General features: G+C 43.7%; 1 protein-coding gene across 1 annotated transcript; it reads left to right on the top strand.

Annotated features, from left to right (window-relative positions):
- On the top strand, nucleotides 1-21,736 carry LOC148509619 (indolethylamine N-methyltransferase-like). Its single transcript, XM_088442882.1, has 3 exons — nucleotides 1-148; nucleotides 8,229-8,436; nucleotides 21,304-21,736. The coding sequence occupies exons 1-3, from the start codon at nucleotides 1-3 to the stop codon at nucleotides 21,734-21,736; spliced, it is 789 nt and encodes a 262-aa protein (XP_088299008.1).
- The last annotated feature ends 1,452 nt before the right edge of the window (nucleotides 21,737-23,188 follow it).

The following is a 23,188-nucleotide window of genomic DNA, read 5'->3' as shown; positions in this document are numbered from 1 at the left end:
ATGGATCTCGCATATAAGCTCTATCATTTACATGATTTTGATATAAATTGTTTTCCTGATACATATTTTTCTTATTCTTTTGATGCTAAGATCTATGAGGAGATTGTAGCATTTCCAGTGAGAGAGATTAGGAAGCTACAGGCATCAGGTATGTATATGTTTTTCATTGCACCACTGTTATCTCATGGAGGATCATATACAGGAGGAAACCAAACTGTTCTTTTGAGAATAAAAATACCATATAACAACAACATTCTACGTATAGAAAGTAGTCTGGTATGGAGCACTGCCAAATATATAGGAAATGTAATCCACATAAGTTACCTATTGCTATAAATTTAATAAAACATTCAAATAAACAATTAAAATAGTAACAATAAGTATCATCATAAATAATGACCTATAAAAAATGAAAATAAATATAAAAGTATGATGTAAAAAAGGTTTAGATGGGGCCCCCGATTCCTGTTTTCACATTGAAAAAGATCCAGCAAAGGTCTCTTATAAGGAACCACAGGTGTAGGATAAGAATAGTTTTGTTACTTTCTGTGGTACTGTAGTAACCTATTCTCCACCATATTGAAACAAAGTCTTGATAAGCCTGTGCACATTTGAGACTATGCTTTGCTTCCAAATAAGAACTTGTGTATAAAACTGTGCTTCAACCACAGTAGGATATCTCATAAGTTGGTGGGTAGTGTCTCTAATACTCTGGGTATATCCATACACATATAGTGAGCTTCTCTCCATGTAAAATCTCCAGCCAATAAATTTGCTATTTGCCGTTTCTTCAAAAGCTTTTTTTAAAAAAAGCTTTTTGAAGAAACGGCAAACAGCCGAGAAACGCGTCAGCCAAAATGCATAGTAGTTGCAATGTGCTGTTACTAGGATGCACCAGGAGACTGTGTTAATTTATTTTATATAGAGATGCGTGCTGACCCCCATGTTTTGGTTTTAGATCTGTATTAAATCTGTGTTTTGGTTTTGACAAAACTGCCCTCCCTGGTTTTGCAGCTATATTTGTTTTGTTTTTTCAAAAACTTATAAGAATTTGGGCTTGTTTTTGTTTCTACACAATTTATTAACCTTAATAACATTAATTTCTAGTCATTCCCAGTCAATTTTGATAAGCTCACAATATTGTTTAGGCCAAAAGGTTCCACTGAGCTAACTAGCTGACTAAGCTAAGCGACAGCAGTGGACAGCAGAAACATGTGGAAGTTCAACTTCCAGCATGGCACATCTAGGAAAGAGAGTGGTACTGCAGTGGCAGACAGGATGGCATTTTAATAAACTATACAACTCCATAGAAAGAAACCGAGAATGTTTACATTAATCAAGAACTAGATCAGAGGTCCGAGGGAAATCATTTATGTATGTAATTGAAGGCAGGGAAAGGAAGCAAGGATATATTGGTTGTAAATTTAATTTCATTTTTGGATTCTAAAGCAAATTTAAAGGGAGGAGGGGGGAAAGTATGTCCAGCCGGTCAGCCAACTAACTTATTTGATATTTATTTGTTCATGTAAAATAGACTAATTTTGAGTTTCCAGCTCTGCAGTGCAACAAATAAGTTTCTTGACTTCTTGTCAACCCTTGTGAGCATCCCTTGACTATTAACATTGTTTTCTTTTCTGGTTAAAAAGTGGGCAGCACAAACACGTGGTAGCTCTACTTCCAACCTGGCACATCTAGTAAAGAGAATGGCACTGTAGTGGCAGACAGAATGGCAGTTTAATAAACTATATGATGCCATAGAAAGAAACCAAGATTATTTTCATTAATAAAGAACTAGACTTTGACATAATTGCCAGTAAAGGTCTTCCTCATGGAATTTGTAGTTCATTTTGATGAGCATCATCTTTTCCATACTTTGAGGATTTATCCTCCTATGCCAAACAATGTGCTCAAAACTCTTTCTGACAATACACTTGAGGGTGGGCAGCTTAAGTAATGCAGAACCAGTTTGTACGTACAAGGGCCTCCAAATTGCCTTTTTTTCTGCCGTAGTCAAAGAGACTGGCTGACATGCATATTTAGATGCTGTCATTAAAATAATCTTCAAACATTCTTTGAATGGTTGCAGTATCAGATAGAGTCGCAGTAGAGGTGACCATGTCACTCATTTTAGGCAATTTTTTTAGACCCAACCATATATCAAAATGTAGTGTTGACTTATCTGCATCACCAGTAGGTCTCTAAGGAAAGCTTTCCTGGCAGCCACAGTTGCTGTTGAAACTGAAGAAGGAGACATTGCTATGTCAAACCCTTTACATCTCTTTAGATTTGTGTCCTTTGGAAAGAAAGACACAATGTACAACTTGAAACTAGTATTAAGCAAAGTTGTCAAAATAAATTTATCTGATTTTAAAGATGCTGACAAACCATGGATCCTGGTGATGCATATAAAAGGACTTGATCTACAAGTCTGAATTGCTTTGTTTCAGCTTCTTCTTCAGTTTCTCATGCTACTTTTCCAAAAGTCTAATTAGGGGAATCACCTGAATCAAGCTGCCAGTGTCTGAACTCACTTCGCAGGTGACATCTTCAAAGGGTTTCAGCACCATGCACAACACAAAAAGTATTCTCCACTGCACTGGAGTAAGGTACATTATCCCTATATCTTGGTTAGTTGATTTGGATGGCTTTTTTCTGTTCCTCCATTCACTGAAGCATCTAAAGTGTGGAATTCCACCTTGTTACGATCTTTTGCTTCAGCTGGTGGCATGGCACATGAAACTGTTCTTCCAGATGCTACAATCTTCTACATGCAGCTGCTAAATGCCAAAAATGTCCCAACATTTGTCAGGCCACTGACAGCATCTTCGCATGGCCCTGTCATTTTACAAAAAAAATCTGAACCACCAAATTGATTGTGTGAGCAATACACAGTACCTGTTTGAAGTAACCCAGCTATAATACTCTCAAGATATTTGTGGCATTGTCAGAAATCACAAATCCTGAGGAAAGTCCAAGCAGGCTAAGCCATTTTGCAATGAATTCCCTGAGTTTTTCTAAGAGGTTGAAACCAGTATGCCCCTTAGTGAAACCAGTGATACATAGAGTAGCCTCTGAATGTGATGGCATTTGTTAGATGCTGCAGCTGTTGGTGATACACCCACCCAGTGGGCTATCAGTCATGTAATATTTAGTTTGCACTGTTCTACTTGTCCACATATCTTTGGTTAAGTGGACAGTGGGTACACCAATATTTTTTAAGCCACTTAAAAATACTAAAAGTTTTTTTTAATGTCCATGAGTTTTTTTTCAGCACTGATTTTCTGGTTTTCATTTTTTGACACCTCGTTTACATTCTGAGTGAGAAGGGCTTGCATTGTCATGAGAGACTGAAGAAGATGCCTCACTAACAGCAGTTGCATAACCACCACTCATAAATAAAGGCCAAGGCCTAAGTCTTTTCTTGCCACTTCATTTAGTGAATGGCATGTTTGCAATTTTATATTTTTCAGCAAAAAACTTTCTCTTTATTAGAGGTGTTTTTTCTTAACCACTGTAAAATATAAATTATTTGATTTCAGAAGCCCTGACGCTTTAGTAGATGACATTGAAATACTAGTATCAGATCCATTATGATGACTGGTGGCAGCAGCTACAGTGCTAGTATTTAGTTACTGCTTCTGTACTTCTCAAATTAACATTATCCATATCGACAATTACATAGGCGTAGTACAAACAATAAAATAAACCTTTTTTTAAATTCGTACCTCAGCTCATAGAGCATGGAGACACAACGCTCTTATGTACATGAACAAAAAATGCACTGGAGGACAGTGCACAGATGTAGTACAAACAATAGAAAAAAAATAATCTCTACTTTTTTAACTTGCAGCTCAGTTCACACTGCATGGAGACACAGTGCTTATATGTACAATAACAAAAAGGCACTTTGGAACAGTACACAGATATACTGTAGTACCAACTACAGAAAAATAAAAATCTTCTTTTTTAAATTCGCAGCTCATCTCACACTGCATGGAGACAAAGCATTTATAAGTACGTGAACAAAAAAAGCCTGGGGACAGTGCACAGATGTAATAAAACAATAGAAGAAAATACATTTCTCTTCTACATTTTTTAGTTTGCCGTTCAGCTCACACTGCGTGGAGATACATCGCTTATACGTATGTGAATAAAAAATGCACAAATGTAGTACAAACAATAGAGGAAAATAGTTTTTCTACTTTTTTTAACTTGCAGCTCAGCTCACACTGCATGGAGACACATTGCTTATATGTATGTGAACAAATGCACTGGGGGACAGCGCACAGGAATAGTACAAACAAAGGAAGAAAATATTTTTGTACTACTTTTTTTAATTTGCAGATCAGCTCACACTGCGTGCAGTCACAGTGCTTAAATGTGCGAGTACAAATGCACTGGGGACAGTGCACACAGGTTGTACTTATTCTGCAAATGACTACTGCTGAGCAGGGCCACCATTAGGGGGGGACTGCCGGGCCTGTGGTCCCGGGCCCAGACACTCTGGGGGCCCGCCCACTCCTCCTGGAGGTGGAGATGGATAGACCACAGCAGCCACTGGACATGTTAATACATACAGCACAGCTCAGCACACAAATTGGAGTCAGAGTGAAATGGTGCTCGAATTAGCATGGGAGGGACTTATATTGTATTCAAAACTCATGAGAATTCGATGCCGGGATGATGATGTTTTGCCTCGTTTTGGAATTCGAGAAAGGCGGGAAAACCCAAGCCGCAGCTCAGAACCACTCGTATCCAGAAAGTTCGGGTGGGCTCAGTTTTCAGAAAACCAAGCCTGCACATCTCTAATTTGATATGCGACATCTGGGTGTGTTCAACTGAATCTGAATTTCAATATGAAATTACATGATGCAGCGGCCGCAAGTGCCATTGTGTTTTGTTTATAAATTAATTTGCACACAGATATACAAGTGTCACATATTAAATTAATCAGCACATTCTCCTGGTGCATCCTAGTCACATTGCAGTGTGGCTAAGACACATTTACAGGTGAAAAAGACACCTGATGCTAGCAGAGTCACACGGCACCTGGCAGCTCACTCACAACAGGCGTCTCATGGCACATGACATATTGAGGCTAGCTATATTAGGACACATCTGTAGCAGATAACTTGAGTTTGGAGATTTGTTCTGACAAACAAAGAGATGTATGTGTTAACATTCTGATTAGTTCAAGAAGAAGAATATTGTAGGTAGAGTTGATGCAACTAAAACATGAGGAAGCTCAGTAAGAAGGATATTTTATATAGTGTAGAGCACAGGTTCTCAAACTCGGTCCTCAGGACCCCACAGGTCTTGTTTTCCAGGTCTCATCACAAAATCACAAGTGAAATAATTAGGTCCACCTGTGGATCTTTTAAAATGTGTCAGCGAGTAATGACTACACCTGTGCACCTGCTGGATGACCTGGAAAGCATGCACTGTGTGGGGTCCTGATGACCGAGTTTAAGAACCACTGGTGTAGATGCAACTGAAACAAGAGGACATTCAGTTAGATGGACATTGTAGATAGTATACAGTAGATACAACTGAAACAAGAGGTAGTTCAGTAAGAAGGACATTATATATAGTGTAGATGCAACTGAAACGAGTAAATTCAGTTAGAAGGACTTTGGGTCTGATTCAGCAAGGATCACAATTGCACAGCTGCACGCAGGCTATTGATATATGATTTATGTACGCAGGCAGCTTTGCAATTGCGATCATTGTGATAATGCAAATGCAGGAGGTATATGACACCCCCTGCTGCATTTGTGATCCCAGCACTGCAACGGAGGTCACAGGCTGGGATCACCATTGCGACCATCTATGGTCGCGATGGTTTAATGGCGCCGGGCCTCCGGCCAGCTGAGTAAGCCTCACCTTTCTCAGACTGGTCAGCTTGCAAGCCCAGGACACTGCATTGATCAAGGAACAGTGTCTGAACCCACCCCCACACTGCCACTTAAATGCCTCTGCCTGTCCATCAGGCAGAGGCATTCAAGGGTTTGGGTGTGACTCATCACGACCCATTGTGCACACTCGCAGATTGGGTTCCTGCGCACGTGCAGATTCCCAATCATCTGGAATCTGCAATCAGGCCTATTGTAGATAGTTTAGATGTAACTGAAACAAGAGGAAGTACAGTTAGAAAGATATTGTATTTAGCATAGATCAGTGGTCACCAACCCGTTGCTCATGTGTGACTGGTGGCTTGCGGCCGCAATCTGGGTAGCTCGCCTTTCGGCTCTAATGTCACAGCGTGCAAGCTGCGCATAGGACATGCATGTCACACAGCGCGGCAGTTGTCACTGCATGACAGACACTGCCAGCAAGCTCTGTGCTGACCACGTTAAGAGAACCGCTGACTGGGCACTGTTTAGTGGGAGTTTGGGACCAGGCCGTCCACTGTCCCACCAGCATAAGACATCCAGCACCCTGCTCCCTGTTGACAGCTCTCAACAGGCATCAGAGGTACAGATTGGGTACTTTGAAAAGGGGGTGTGGGACCATAAAGTGAATGGAGATAAAATCCCAGTCATTCAGCTCCCAACTGCCATGTCACTGGCTGTGTTTGAAAAATTGCAGTTAGAAGCTGATTGGCTGGCACCTTATCTCCATTCACTTTGTCTCCATCCAGAGCTTAGTAGTTTTATCACTGTATTAATAAATGCATTGTTGTTTTTCTATGACAAATTTGGTCATTAGCCAGATTTCAGCTTTCAAAAATATAATGTGGCTCTTCAAGACGTCTAATTTTTTCTCAAGTAGCTCCCATCCCAGTTAAGGTTGGAGACTACTGGCATAGATGCAACTAAATCAAAAGTAAGTTCAGTATGAAGGATATTGTAGATAGTGAAAATGCAACTGAAACAAGAGGAAGTTCAGTATGAAGGATATTGTGAAAATAGTGAAGCTGCAACTGAAACAAGAGGAAAGGCTTGATTTACAGGTGAGCGCAGGATTGATCAGTGCTGTGTCCTCAGAATCAGCAGATCTGAGATGGTATGTAATTAATGCAGGTTGTTGTCATTTAAATTGAGACGTCCACCTGTGACTTCTCAGACCTGCTGAATGCATCTGAAGAAGCAGCATCAGATCATCATCAGGAATATTGATGGACCATGTGAAATTCTAAGTAAACCCAAGGTTCCTCAGAATGTTCATCCCAAATAAGGTGCCAGGCCAGTGAATCTGTATTTCAGTCTAAAACTCTAACAACATGCCTGTGCTTTAGACGCTCCTCCCATTGCCAAGCCCTAATGGCCACAGCCTGTCAATCAGGTGCAACTTTCTCCACACTGTGACCAAAGCCATGGCAGCATTGCGGCACATGCACACTGAGGCTCTGGCACAGTCAAGAAAACATTGGTATTAGCAACTGATTAGCATCCAATTCTGAATCGGGCCTGAAGTTCAGGTAGAAGGATATTGGAAAAGACAATATGATGAGATTATAAATAAATGGATTAAAGTTTTGCAGTGTCTTGCATATGATGGACCTGATTCTGACCTACACACAAAATGGCTGCAAGTAAGGATGGCCACTGCAGCCAGATTTGAAATATGAATAATGGAAATTGGGTGCTACGACATCTAGTGGTAGAAAACAATACTGTAAGTAAGGTTCAGCAAATCCATTCAATATATGTCCCTAAAATTCCACATTGCATTATGTGAATGGCAGTGTGATAGGCTGAATGTGGGTTTCACGCCTTTTTTCATCAGTCAAGGGCAGTAGCTACTTAATCAAGGATTGTGGCTGAAGTGTAATTAATATTTGAAATTAGGAAACATAAAAAATAAAATGATTTGTCATATATTAGCAACAACCAGGTAATTACTTTCTGAACAGGTGTTTTGGCGCTTCTAAGCTGCTTTGCTGGCATATCTGCTCTGTTACCTTCCAGTGTTTGCAGTGACATATAATGATGTCATCTGGGGGCCAGTTCTTATGTAATGCACATTGGTGCCAGCTGCCTTAAATAGTCACCTGATACTAACAGAATACATGTTTAGGAAGGTTGGGTACAGGATGCCGGTTCCCCACAGTCAGAATCCCAACAGAGGCATCCCTACAGGGTTAGGATACAGAAACCTGTTGGTAAGTATCCTTATCCTATCACTACTTTTACCCCTAGACCTAACCCTCCTTCCCCGCATGCCTAAACTTAACCCCATTCATCTTGTGTGCTAATGTTTGGTTTTTGTTGTTTTACTGTGTACAGGTATATTTAAAGGAGGAACCTTACTTGATTTTTCTACTGGACCCGCCATTTTCCAGCTGTTGCCTTTCTCTGACGATGTCAGTGCTATCATTGTTACAGAGACAAATTATTCCTGTATTCAGGAACTGGAGATATGGAAGAATAAAGAAGAGGGTGCTTATGACTGGTCTCATCTCTCTGGGCTTCATCCAGAACTAGAAGGTGACAGGTAAATTGTAGTTCTCATATTAGGTCACATGTTGACAACTGAATTTTATTTATTGTAATAAGGGCCAATCATGTCATAGTTCAAAATGTTGTTATACAGATGTGTCTAAGTTAAACAGATTCACTAGCTGCTGAGCAGTGGCGTGTGGCCTCAGGAAGGGGCATGTCCTCAGGAGAGGAGTGTGGGCTCATGGCCTGAACCCGGTGTTGGCCCGTGGCTATCAATGGGGTGGTGGGAGTGCCAGTCGTGTGGGCAGTGCAGGCTCCCTCACTGTGACAGGAGCCGAGTGCTGCACTTAAAGCTATAGTATAGCACCCGGCTCCTGTCACTGAGGGGGAGCCTGCACCTTGGTGTCGCCCCTCAGCGGGTGACACCCAGGTGCGGCCCACATGCCCCTTGTTATGCCACTGTTGCTTAGGGATAATCAGCCCACTGCTCGGGCAAAGGTTATCTACTATGCATGTGCGGTGAACCACTGAATGTTCCCTTTGCCAGGAGAATGTTTTACAATTAATTATTATTTATTATCAGTTATTTATATTTATATAGTCATATTTCACAGCACTTTTACAGAGAGTATTTGGCCATTTGCATCAGTCCCTGCCCCAGTGGACTTTATGAGTTATATTCCCTACCACATTCCATTCCACACATACACACTTAGGTAAATTTTTGTTGGGAGACAATTCATTTACCAGTATAGATTATTTGCATTGTAGGAGAAAACCAGAGTACTGTACCTGGAGGAAACCCACACAAACTTGGGGGGAGTATGCAAACTCCATACAGTTAGGGATGTGATGGGTATCAAAACCACAACCTCAGTGCTGTGAGACAGTAATACTAACCATTACACCAACCGTGCTGCCCATTATGTGAATAGACATACTGTACCTATATCTGTTGCTGTCCTCTTTTATCACCAGTTATAAGCATAGAAAGTTTCCCTGCAGTATTCTTTAATAGGCAAATTGACATGAGCTAAATTTACTGAATGTCTGTTTTGGGTTTTTAATAATTTTTCCTTCGGTTTTGAAAACCGACTGTTTACTATTTACTAAAGTCAAAACTCATGGCAAAACCACCAAAACCTGACTTGAGAACATCGGACTAACAATCAACTTTTCTACATAAAGAAGAATAGGGTGCTCAGATTTACTAATGTAAAGTTTTACAACAGACCAAAAATCCACTGATAGGAAACCTGCCAAAGCAACAGACCTGCCTGAGTCAGATGAGTTTGGGAGAAGCAATGCACAGATCATAGTGATCTGTGCAGGCTTTGTTAGGTTAAAAATTTAACAAAGTGTTAGAATTAAAAAAAATGTTTAGGATCCCCCACTAAATCAGTAACCAGCCCCAGGCCTCGCCTGGGACTGGTAATGGAAAAAAGGAGGAAAAAATGAAATAAGGTTCCCTCTATTCTCCAATAACCAGCACTAAGCTGAACCCAGGGCCATTCCCTGCACTCCTGGTGGTGGTGGATGAGGGATTAATAGTAATTAAATAGTTAGATCATCTGAAAAGAAAATATTAAAATAATCCCAGTACTCGCACACCGACTGTGGTAATCCTTTATTGTAAAAACAAATTTATACTTACCAAATTCTTGGATGGGCTCCTCTTTGGTCCATGTGAGTATCCATAGGTCTTGGTAAAATAAAAAACACAATCACTGAACCCCAAAGGTACGTGCTGTACACATTGTGTGCAATGCTGGCGAGAAATGATAGGTCACCAGCAGATACTGTCATAGGATTGAATGGGGAAGTAATGATTAGGTTTAATTAGGTTTCAAACGAAACTGAACCCTGATGGGTGATAGTTTTTTTTTTACAGCTAGGGGTATATTTACTAATGTGAGAGTTTTTAGAAGTGGAGATGTTGCCCATAGCAAATGATCAGATTCTACTTAACATTTAAGTAGCACCTTCTAGAAGATAACAGCTATAATCTGATTGGTTGCTATAGACAACATCTCCATTTCTAAAAGCTCTCACTTTAGTAAATACACTCCCTAATGCCCATCGGTCACCATATAATTTGGTTTATAATAGGGGTGTGCACCGGCCACTTTTCGTGTTTTGGTTTTGGATCTGGATCTTTCTTCGTGTTTTGGATCTGGATTGGTTTTGCCAAAACCACCCTTCCGTGTTTTGGGTTCTGGGTTTTGTGTTTTGGATCTGTATTTTTTTTTTAAAAAAAAACATAAAAACAGCTAAAATCACAGAATTTGTGGGTTTTTCTGCTCCTATGCTATTATTAACCTCAATAACCTTAATTTCCACTCATTTCCAGTCTAATCTGAACTAGGGGTGAGCGGGTTCGGATTTCTGAAATCCGAACCCCCCCGAGCCCCCCCGATCCGAGTCCGATCCGAGTCAGGCTCGACTTTTCCCGCCTGACTCGGATCTGAAATCGAGGCAAAACGTCATCTTCCCGCCTTCCGAGTCTCGCGGGTTTTGGATCCTATATAAGGTACACACGTCGGCGCCATTTTCTCACTCGGCTGTGGACAGTGAAGAGGGAGGGTGGGAGTTAGGGCTGTGTAGTGTAGTGTAGTGTAGTGCTGCTGTTGTCCACTACTTCAAAGTCCATAGGGGCTGGCTATGTTGTGCTGTGCTGCTGTTGTTAATAGGGGCTGTGTCCACTACTTCAAAGTCCATAGGGGCTGGCTGGACTGTGTTGTGCAGTCAGTTCTCCATAGGGGCTGTGTCCACTCCAAAGTCCTGTGCAGTGTCCCAGTCCTAAAGGAGTGCTGTAGTGTTGTCCAGGGGGTGCTCTGTCCATCAGGGGTGCTCCCCCCAAGTGCTAAAAAAATAATATATTTTCTGTGTTTGTGAATTGTGTGCGCAGTAGCCGCACGTGCATCAACAAAGTAGTGCCAAGCGTGCGCCTGTGTCATAAGTAAAGGGCCGGCTGGCTTGACCGTTAAGGGTGCTGTAACCCCCGAAAGTACACTCCAGTCCAAACCAAAAAAAAAATTATTTTCTGTGTTTGTGAATTGTGTGCGCAGTAGCCGCACGTGCATCAACAAAGTAGTGCCAAGCGTGCGCCTGTGTCATAAGTAAAGGGCCGGCTGGCTTGACCGTTAAGGGTGCTGTAACCCCCGAAAGTACACTCCAGTCCAAACCAAAAAAAAAAATATTTTCTGTGTTTGTGAATTGTGTGCGCAGTAGCCGCACGTGCATCAACAAAGTAGTGCCAAGCGTGCGCCTGTGTCATAAGTAAAGGGCCGGCTGGCTTGACCGTTAAGGGTGCTGTAACCCCCGAAAGTACACTCCAGTCCAAACCAAAAAAAATATTATTTTCTGTGTTTGTGAATTGTGTGCGCAGTAGTCGCACGTGCATCAACAAAGTAGTGCCAAGCGTGCGCCTGTGTCATAAGTAAAGGGCCGGCTGGCTTGACCGTTAAGGGTGCTGTAACCCCCGAAAGTACACTCCAGTCCAAACCAAAAAAAAAATTATTTTCTGTGTTTGTGAATTGTGTGCGCAGTAGCCGCACGTGCATCAACAAAGTAGTGCCAAGCGTGCGCCTGTGTCATAAGTAAAGGGCCGGCTGGCTTGACCGTTAAGGGTGCTGTAACCCCCGAAAGTACACTCCAGTCCAAACCAAAAAAAATATTATTTTCTGTGTTTGTGAATTGTGTGCGCAGTAGTCGCACGTGCATCAACAAAGTAGTGCCAAGCGTGCGCCTGTGTCATAAGTAAAGGGCCGGCTGGCTTGACCGTTAAAGGGTGCTGTAACCCCCAAGTACACTCCAGTCCAAACCAAAAAAAAAATTATTTTCTGTGTTTGTGAATTGTGTGCGCAGTAGCCACACGTGCATCAACAAAGTAGTGCCAAGCGTGCGCCTGTGTCATAAGTAAAGGGCCGGCTGGCTTGACCGTTAAGGGTGCTGTAACCCCCGAAAGTACACTCCAGTCCAAACCAAAAAAAAAATTATTTTCTGTGTTTGTGAATTGTGTGCGCAGTAGCCGCACGTGCATCAACAAAGTAGTGCCAAGCGTGCGCCTGTGTCATAAGTAAAGGGCCGGCTGGCTTGACCGTTAAAGGGTGCTGTAACCCCCGAAAGTACACTCCAGTCCTAACCAAAAAAAAATTATTTTCTGTGTTTGTGAATTGTGTGCGCAGTAGCCGCACGTGCATCAACAAAGTAGTGCCAAGAGTGCGCCTGTGTCATAAGTAAAGGGCCGGCTGGCTTGACCGTTAAGGGTGCTGTAACCCCCGAAAGTACACTCCAGTCCAAACCAAAAAAAAAATTATTTTCTGTGTTTGTGAATTGTGTGCGCAGTAGCCGCACGTGCATCAACAAAGTAGTGCCAAGCGTGCGCCTGTGTCATAAGTAAAGGGCCGGCTGGCTTGACCGTTAAAGGGTGCTGTAACCCCCGAAAGTACACTCCAGTCCTAACCAAAAAAAAATTATTTTCTGTGTTTGTGAATTGTGTGCGCAGTAGCCGCACGTGCATCAACAAAGTAGTGCCAAGAGTGCGCCTGTGTCATAAGTAAAGGGCCGGCTGGCTTGACCGTTAAGGGTGCTGTAACCCCCGAAAGTACACTCCAGTCCAAACCAAAAAAAAAATTATTTTCTGTGTTTGTGAATTGTGTGCGCAGTAGCCGCACGTGCATCAACAAAGTAGTGCCAAGCGTGCGCCTGTGTCATAAGTAAAGGGCCGGCTGGCTTGACCGTTAAGGGTGCTGTAACCCCCGAAAGTACACTCCAGTCCAAACCAAAAAAAAATTATTTTCTGTGTTTGTGAATTGTGTGCGCAGTAGCCGCACGTGCATCAACAAAGTAGTGCCAAGCGTGCGCCTGTGTCATAAGTAAAGGGCCGGCTGGCTTGACCGTTAAGGGTGCTGTAACCCCCGAAAGTACACTCCAGTCCAAACCAAAAAAAATATTATTTTCTGTGTTTGTGAATTGTGTGCGCAGTAGTCGCACGTGCATCAACAAAGTAGTGCCAAGCGTGCGCCTGTGTCATAAGTAAAGGGCCGGCTGGCTTGACCGTTAAAGGGTGCTGTAACCCCCAAGTACACTCCAGTCCAAACCAAAAAAAAAATTATTTTCTGTGTTTGTGAATTGTGTGCGCAGTAGCCGCACGTGCATCAACAAAGTAGTGCCAAGCGTGCACCTGTGTCATAAGTAAAGGGCCGGCTGGCTTGACCGTTAAGGGTGCTGTAACCCCCGAAAGTACACTCCAGTCCAAACCAAAAAAAAAATTATTTTCTGTGTTTGTGAATTGTGTGCGCAGTAGCCGCACGTGCATCAACAAAGTAGTGCCAAGCGTGCGCCTGTGTCATAAGTAAAGGGCCGGCTGGCTTGACCGTTAAAGGGTGCTGTAACCCCCGAAAGTACACTCCAGTCCTAACCAAAAAAAAATTATTTTCTGTGTTTGTGAATTGTGTGCGCAGTAGCCGCACGTGCATCAACAAAGTAGTGCCAAGAGTGCGCCTGTGTCATAAGTAAAGGGCCGGCTGGCTTGACCGTTAAGGGTGCTGTAACCCCCGAAAGTACACTCCAGTCCAAACCAAAAAAAAAATTATTTTCTGTGTTTGTGAATTGTGTGCGCAGTAGCCACACGTGCATCAACAAAGTAGTGCCAAGCGTGCGCCTGTGTCATAAGTAAAGGGCCGGCTGGCTTGACCGTTAAGGGTGCTGTAACCCCCGAAAGTACACTCCAGTCCAAACCAAAAAAAAATTATTTTCTGTGTTTGTGAATTGTGTGCGCAGTAGCCGCACGTGCATCAACAAAGTAGTGCCAAGCGTGCGCCTGTGTCATAAGTAAAGGGCCGGCTGGCTTGACCGTTAAGGGTGCTGTAACCCCCGAAAGTACACTCCAGTCCAAACCAAAAAAAATATTATTTTCTGTGTTTGTGAATTGTGTGCGCAGTAGTCGCACGTGCATCAACAAAGTAGTGCCAAGCGTGCGCCTGTGTCATAAGTAAAGGGCCGGCTGGCTTGACCGTTAAAGGGTGCTGTAACCCCCAAGTACACTCCAGTCCAAACCAAAAAAAAAATTATTTTCTGTGTTTGTGAATTGTGTGCGCAGTAGCCGCACGTGCATCAACAAAGTAGTGCCAAGCGTGCGCCTGTGTCATAAGTAAAGGGCCGGCTGGCTTGACCGTTAAAGGGTGCTGTAACCCCCGAAAGTACACTCCAGGCCAAACCAAAAAAAAATTATTTTCTGTGTTTGTGAATTGTGTGCGCAGTAGCCGCACGTGCATCAACAAAGTAGTGCCAAGAGTGCGCCTGTGTCATAAGTAAAGGGCCGGCTGGCTTGACCGTTAAAGGGTGCTGTAACCCACAAAGTACACTCCAGTCCAAACCAAAAAAAAAATTATTTTCTGTGTTTAGCCGCACGTATATATCAAATCGATATAACATAAATGGAGGACCAAACTTTCTCCGATAAAAATAAAATAGAGAAAGATCAAGAACCACTTCCTCCTAGTGCTGAAGCTGCTGCCACTAGTCATGACATAGACGATAACATGCCATCAACGTCGTCTGCCAAGGCCGATGCCCAATGTCATAGTAGAGGGCACATACAATCCCAAATGGCAAAGTTCAGGAAAATGACCTTGAAAAAGACATTTAAATCAGCTGAAGAGAAACGTAAACTTGCCAATATGCCATTTACGACACGGAGTGGCAAGGAACGGCTAAGGTCGATCCCTAGTATGTTCATGACTAGTGGTTCAGCTTCACATGACGATGGAAGCCCTCCTCCCACTAAAAAAATCAAAAGAGTTAAGCTGGCAAAAGCACAGCGAAGAACTGTGCTTTCTAAGAAGATATCACAAATCCCCAAGGAGAGTCCAAGTGTGGTGGTGGTTGCGATGCCTGACCTTCCCAGCACTGGACGGGAAGAGGTGGCTCTTTCCACCATTTGCATGCCCCCTGCAAGTGCTGAAAGGAGCACCCACAGTCCACTTGCTGATATGCAAATTGAAGATGTCACTGTTGAAGTACAACAGGATGAGGATACTGGTGTAGCTGGCGCTGAGGAGGAAGTTGGCGAGGAGGATTCTGATGGTGATGTGGTTTGTTTAAATCAGGCTCCGGGGGAGACAGTTGTTGTCCGTGGGATGAAAAAGCCCATCACGGTCATGCCTGGGCAGAAGACCAAACATTCCACCTCTTTGGTCTGGCAATATTTCTATCCAAATCCGGACAACAACTGTCTTGCCATATGTACCATATGTAAAGGTGAAATAAGTAGGGGTAAGGACGTCAACCACCTAGGAACATCCTCCCTTATACGGCACCTGCAGCGCGTTCATAAAAAGTTACTGTCAAGTTCAGAAACTTTGGCTAAGACCGTAAGCAGTCCAGGGACACCTAAATCCCGTTGTCCTGTTGTATCCAAGCGCCTGCAAACCACACCGTCAACTCCCTCCTCGTCAATTTCCTCCTTAGTCAGGATCGGAAGTAGTCCTGCAGGCCATGTCACTGGCATGACTGACTCTCCTATCCGGGATTCCTCTGGAGGATCCTGCATTGCTACGCCTACTGCTGCCGCTGCTGCTGTTGCTGCTGCTGGGAGTCGTTCATCATCCCAGAGAGGAAGTAGGAACACCACTACTTTTACTAAACAATTGACCCTCCAACAGTCCTTAGCGAGGAGGATGAAGTACGACAGCAGTCATCCTGAAGCAAAACGTATAACTGAGGCCTTGACTGCTATGTTGGTGTTAGACGTGCGTCCGGTATCCGCCATTAGTGCAGTGGGATTTAGACAATTGATGGAGGTAGTGTGTCCCCGGTTCCAAATACCGTCTAGATTCCACTTCACTAGGCAGGCGATACCGAGACTGTACAGAAACGTCAGAAAAAGTGTCCTCAGTGTCCTGAAAAATGCCGTTGTACACAATGTCCACTTAACCACGGACATGTGGACAAGTGGAACAGGGCAGACTAAGGACTATATGACTGTGACAGCCCACTGGGTAGATGTATCACCTTACGCAGCAACAGCAGCAGCGTCACCAGTAGCAGCATCTCAGAAACGCCAGCTCGTTACAAGGCAGGCTACGCTGTGTATCACCGGTTTCAGTAAGAGGCACACCGCCGACAACCTCTTAGAGAAACTGAGGGAAATCATCGCCCAGTGGCTTACCCCACTTAGACTCTCCTGGGGATTTGTGATATCTGACAACGCCACCAATATTGTGCGGGCATTACATCTGGGCAAATTCCAGCACGTCCCATGTTTTGCTCACACAATAAACTTGGTGGTGCAGAATTTTCTGAAAAGCGACAGGGGCGTGCAGGAGACGCTTTGGGTGGCCCGAAAAATTTCTGGCCACTTTCGCCATTCAGCGACTGCGTGCCGAAGACTGGAGCGCCAGCAAACACTCTTGAACCTGCCCCGCCATCACCTGAAGCAAGAGGTTGTGACACGGTGGAACTCAACCCTCTATATGCTTCAGAGGATGGAGGAGCAGCAAAAGGCCATACAAGCCTATACATCCACCTATGACATAGGCAAAGGAGGGGGTATGCACCTGACTCAAGCGCAGTGGAGAATGATTTCCGTGTTGTGCAAGGTTCTCCAGCCCTTCGAACTTGCCACACGTGAAGTCAGTTCAGACACTGCCAGCTTGAGTCAGGTCATTCCCCTCATCAGGCTTTTGCAGAAGCAGCTGGAGAAAGTGAAGGAGGAGCTAAGACGGAGCGATTCCGCTCGGCATGTGGGACTTGTGGATGAAGCCCTTCATTCGCTTTGCCAGGATTCCAGGGTGGTCAATCTGTTGAAATCAGACCACTACATTTTGGCCACCGTGCTCGATCCTAGGTTTAAAGCCTATGTGGTGTCTCTCTTTCCGGCCGACACAAGCCTGCAGAGGTGCAAAGACCTGCTGGTGAACACACTGTCAGCTGAAGCGGAACGTGACACGTCAACAGCTCCTTCTTCATTTTCTCCTGCAACTGGGGCTGCCAGGAAAAAACTTAGGTATCCTAAGCAACCCGCTGGCGGTGATGCAGGACAGGCAGGACCAAGTTTGGACATCTGGTCCGGACTGAAGGACCTGGCAACAATTTCTGACATGTCTACTGTCACTGCATATGATACTGTCACCATTGACAGAATGGTGGAGGATTACATCGGTGACAGCATCCAAGTAGGCATGGCAGACAGTCCATACCTGTACTGGCAGGAAAAAGAGGCAATTTGGAGGCCCCTGTACAAACTGGCTCTATTTTACCTGAGTTGCCCCCCCTCCAGTGTGTACTCCGAAAGAGTGTTTAGTGCAGCCGGGAACCTTGTCAGCGAAAGGTGTAGGAGGTTGCTTCCACAGAATGTGGAGAAGATGATGTTCATCAAAATGAATTATCAGCTCTTCCAGGGAGACCAGCCTCCAGAAGGTACAGAGGGACCTGTGGTGGTGGATTCAAGTGGGGACGAGTTAATACTTTGTGAGGATGAGGATGTACACACTGAAGAGGGTGAGGAATCGGTGGATGAGGAGGATGAGGATGACATCTTGCCTCCATAGAGCCAGTTTGTGCAGGGACACATTAATTGCCAGCTTGTTTTGTGGGGGCCCAAACGAACCAATCATTTCAGCCACAGTTGTGTGGCAGACCCTGGCGCTGAAATGATTGGTTTGTTAAAGTGTGCATGTCCTGTTTATACAACATAAGGGTGGGTGGGAGGGCCCAAGGACAATTCCATCTTGCACCTCTTTTTTTTCTTTGCATTATGTACAGTTTGGGGCCTAGTTTTTCAAACTGCCATCCTGTCTGCCACTGCAGTTTCACGCCTAGATGGGTCACGTGTTTGTGCCGCCCACTCGTGTCGCTTAGCATAGTCATCCAGCTACCTCGGTGCAACGTTTTGGACATAAAAACACTATTGTGAGGTGTGAGGTGTTCAGAATAGACTGGAAATGAGTGGAAATTAAGGTTATTGAGGTTAATAATAGCATAGGAGCAGAAAAACCTACAAATTCTGTGATTTTAGCTGTTTTTATGCTTTTTTAAAAAAAAATACAGATCCAAAACACAAAACCCAGAACCCAAAACACGGAAGGGTGGTTTTGGCAAAACCAATCCAGATCCAAAACACGAAGAAAGATCCAGATCCAAAACCAAAACACAAAACACGAAAAGTGGCCGGTGCACACCCCTAATCTGAACACCTCACACCTCACAATAGTGTTTTTATGTCCAAAAGGTTGCACCGAGGTAGCTGGATGACTATGCTAAGCGACACGAGTGGGCGGCACAAACACATGGCCCATCTAGGCGTGACACTGCAGTGGCAGACAGGATGGCAGTTTGAAAAACTAGGCCCCAAACAGTACATGATGCAAAGAAAAAAAAGAGGTGCTAGAATGGAATTGTCCTTGGGCCCTCCCACCCACCCTTATGTTGTATAAACAGGACATGCACACTTTAACAAACCAATCATTTCAGCGCCAGGGTCTGCCACATGACTGTGGCTGAAATGATTGGTTCGTTTGGGCCCCCACAAAATAAGCTGGCAATTAATCTGTCCCTGCACAAACTGGCTCTACGGAGGCAAGATGTCATCCTCATCCTCCTCATCCACCGATTCCTCACCCTCTTCAGTGTTGTGTACATCCTCATCCTCACAGAGTATTAATTCATCCCCGCTGGAATCCACCACCACAGGTCCCTCTGTACGTTCTGGAGGCTGGTCTCCCTGGAAGAGTTGATAATTCATTTTTATGAACATCATCTTCTCCACATTTTGTGGAAGCAACCTCCTACGCCTTTCGCTGACAAGGTTCCCGGCTGCACTAAACACTCTTTCGGAGTACACACTGGAGGGGGGCAACTCAGGTAAAATAGAGCCAGTTTGTACAGGGGCCTCCAAATTGCCTCTTTTTCCTGCCAGTACAGGTACGGACTGTCTGACATGCCTACTTGGATGCTGTCACCGATGTAATCCTTTAACAGACAGACGCATGCTTGTCGCTGCTGCTTTGAGGATGCAGGTGCGGCTACAGCCCACACAATTCACAAAGACAGAAAAAAAAGAAGAATTTTTTATTTTGTTTGGAGTGCACTTTGGGGGTTACAGCACCCTTTAACAGACAAGCCAGCTGGCCCTTTACTTATGACACAGGCACACGCAGTCGCTGAATGGCAAAAGTGGAAAGAAATTTTTCGGGCCACCCAAAGCGTCTCCTGCACGCCCCTGTCGCTTTACAGAATATTCTGTACCACCAAGTTTATTGTGTGAGCAAAACATGGGATGTGCTGGAATTTGCCCAGATGTAATGCCCGCACAATATTGGTGGCGTTGTCAGATATCACAAATCCCCAGGAGAGTCTAAGTAAGCCACTGGGTGATGATTTCCCTCAGTTTCTCTAAGAGGTTGTCGGCGGTGTGCCTCTTACTGAAACCGGTGATACACAGAGTAGCCTGCCTTGGAACGAGCTGGCGTTTCTGAGATGCTGCTACTGGTGACGCTGCTGTTGTTGCTGTGTAAGGTGATACATTTACCCAGTGGGCTGTCACAGTCATATCGTCCTTAGTCTGCCCTGTTCCACTTGTCCACATGTCCGTGGTTAAGTGGACATTGGGTACAACCGCATTTTTCAGGACACTGAGGACACTTTTTCTGATGTTTCTGTAAAGTCTCGGTTTCGCCTGCCTAGTGAAGTGGAATCTAGACAGGATTTGGAACCGGGGACACACTACCTCCATCAATTGTCTATATCCCACTGCACTAATGGCGGATACTGGACGCACGTCTAACACCAACATAGCAGTCAAGGCCTCAGTTATACGTTTTGCTTCAGGATGACTGGTGTCGTACTTCATCCTCCTCGCTAAGGACTGTTAAAGGGTCAATTGTTTAGTAAAAGTAGTGGTGTTCCTACTTCCTCTCTGGGATGATGAACAACTCCCAGCAGCAGCAACAGCACTAGGAGGAACTGGTTCTTGATCTTTCCCTATTTTATTTTTATCGGAGAAAGTTTGGTCCTCCATTTATGTTATATTGATATATACGTGCCGCTAAGGCGCACACAAACACAGAAAATAATTTTTTATTTTTGTTGGAGACTAGTGCACTTTGTGGGTTACACCACCCTTTAAGAAATGAGCAAGCCGGCCCTTTACTTATGGGACACAGGCGTATGCTTGGTGCTGCTCCTTTGTTGATGCACGTGCAGCCACAGTGCACACAATTCACAAACACAGAAAATATTTTTTGATTTTTTGATTTTGTTCATATTAGCATTCTTTTTGTGGGATGAGGAGCACTCAGAGCTGTCTACATCTGACATCCTGCAGATAACATGATCTGATGGTCTCTAAGACATGCCGTGGCTCAGGAGGATGCCTGACCCCCGACATGCACTACATGTGCGCCCAGCTGGAGCATCTTTCTTCCATATCATTCAGTGTGTATGGATTCGTTCCCTGAGACTCCAGATTCTAGATTGCAGAAGATATCCCCAGATTCACCACAAGTACCACATACCACCACCACTTGTATAGGGGGTATTAGCCCCACTGACCATCAGATAGTTTGTCATCTTGTCGCCTAGCACACTACAGCAAGATCCTTATGCTCCAGGCCGCTCCATACAGTTATTACACCTATTCATGTCTGTGTATCTGTGCTACCTGTTGTTCTATCTGGTTAAATAATTCTGAGAACTGGTTAAACTGTACCACCACCAGAACCGTTATACTGTACAACACATGTAACATCATTATAAACTCTGTCCTAGTGTATTGTCTCCAAATTGGATGAATATAATAACACCCAGTGTACTAACTAGTTATGTCTTCAACTGAATTACACTAACCGGTTACAGAACCCCGTCCTACCCTGCAATACTCTGCTAATACCTTTTACTTTACCAATCTCTCTTTCAGTAAAAACTGGTTGCTAAAAGAAGACATTCTAAGAAGCAAGATTAAAGATATTGTGAAATGTGATCTTAGCAAAGAGAACCCCACAGAGCCCGTTGTACTGGAGAAAGTTGACTTTTTGCTGAGTATGTATATATTGCAAACTATTAGCCAAGATAAAGATACTTATTGCAAAAACCTTAAGAAATTGTCTTCCATGTTAAAAGTAGGCGGCCACCTGTTACTGGTTGCAAAATTGAATGCAACATTTTTCTCAATTGGAGATGCAACGTTCCATCTCTTAACATTTGATGAAGACTTTATCATTAAAGCCTTAACAGATGCAGGATTTACCATTCAAAGTCAGCAGACACTAGAGAGCGAAGTACGACGTGCTGATGTAAACTATGGCAATGTGCATTTTCTTACTGCAATTAAGGACAGGGAAGTCTTGTAAAACTACCACGATCTGGTGGGAATATAGCTTAGCATTAGACATATGAGGAAATTAAATATGATCTAAGAGGTAATGAAGCTTAGCTATGTGTTAATTAAAGTGTGAATAATGACATGCAGTGCACAAATAAACACATAAACATGATAAATTGTAGGTGCATTCGTTTTAAAATTTGAGCTGAAAATTTAATTATCTTAATTTGTAACTTTCTGTCTATAGAGTGTAAGCTCTAAATGCAAGGACTTTACATCATTTATGTCAATCAGTGCTTTTTTGTTATTATGTATTTATTGCAATATTTGCTATTTCATTAGCATTATATAATTTGCTGTCACTGATAAACAATACATATTAAGTGGAACAGAAATTATACTGATTAGTAGGTTTCTTTCTGGGGAACCCTATATTAAGCTTTTACATCATCACATGCATCACTTAGGGCTTGATTCTGAGCCACGTGCACAGTGACTGTGGTTGTGGGCAGCCTGGTTTACTAACTAATGCTAATGAGGGAAGCCAGAGCCTCATGTAGGGGTCCGTGTGTATGCAAGCGGGAAGCCTTGGAGGCCACTGATTTTATGCCAGCCACGGAAAATGTTATAATTAGTATTGAACAATGATCCATCAAAATAAAACCCTTTCCTGTATAGCTCACAGTACACAAGAAGTTCTTTCACAGTGAGTGGAACTTGTGGACACGGAGGAGGTATTATCAAGCCTTCTAAATAGTGGAGAAGTGAACAAGTAGATAATTGCCCCTAGCAACCAATCAGTATCTATATATCGATCTGTCTATCTATCATATCATAGAATCTACTTGACAAGTTGTGCATAGAAGCTTATTGGTTGCTATAGATGCCTTGTCCCCTTGTCTCCCTCACCTAATGCACCTAACCATCATACACAGTTGTTTGATCAGGATTCCTCCCTTAGGTCAGCAAAACCTCTATTCATCTGTGTTTCCTGACAACCTAAACTGTCCATGACAGTTATAAGTCACCCATAGTTTTATTATTTTAAACACCACTCTTAAGCTTAGCTTAACTAATAAATAAGACACAGACAACTGTATAGAATTGGAAAAAAGAGGTCACAGCCAAATTTATTTAGATCGGAATAGAATTGAATTAATTAGTCCTGGTGGCGCAAAAGCAGTGCTACCTCGGTCTACAACTCATAATAATTATTCGCTTTACCAAAAATGGGGTGGAGTTTTCCACCCCGTGCGCAAGCTATCCTGGGTAGTACCACCTCCCCTTAACTGGCACAGTGCTGGTCCCTCCCTAGGATGAAGACCTGGTTCCCCCCTAAAGTAGTAACCGACTCGCCTCTCTCAAAGGGGGAATGCTAGCCAAGCTCTGCTGCTCTAAATTGAGCTGCCGAGGAGCACTGCTTTCCGCCTGCTGCGCCTCGCCTGCTGGAGAAAAGAACATAATATACTCCAACGAATAC

This window comes from Taudactylus pleione, unplaced genomic scaffold (assembly GCF_031769625.1).
Source record: "Taudactylus pleione unplaced genomic scaffold, aTauple2 ptg000318l, whole genome shotgun sequence".
Taxonomy (NCBI): domain Eukaryota; kingdom Metazoa; phylum Chordata; class Amphibia; order Anura; family Myobatrachidae; genus Taudactylus; species Taudactylus pleione.
Note: the sequence above shows the minus strand (reverse complement) of the source record. Positions and strands in the feature narration are given on the sequence as shown.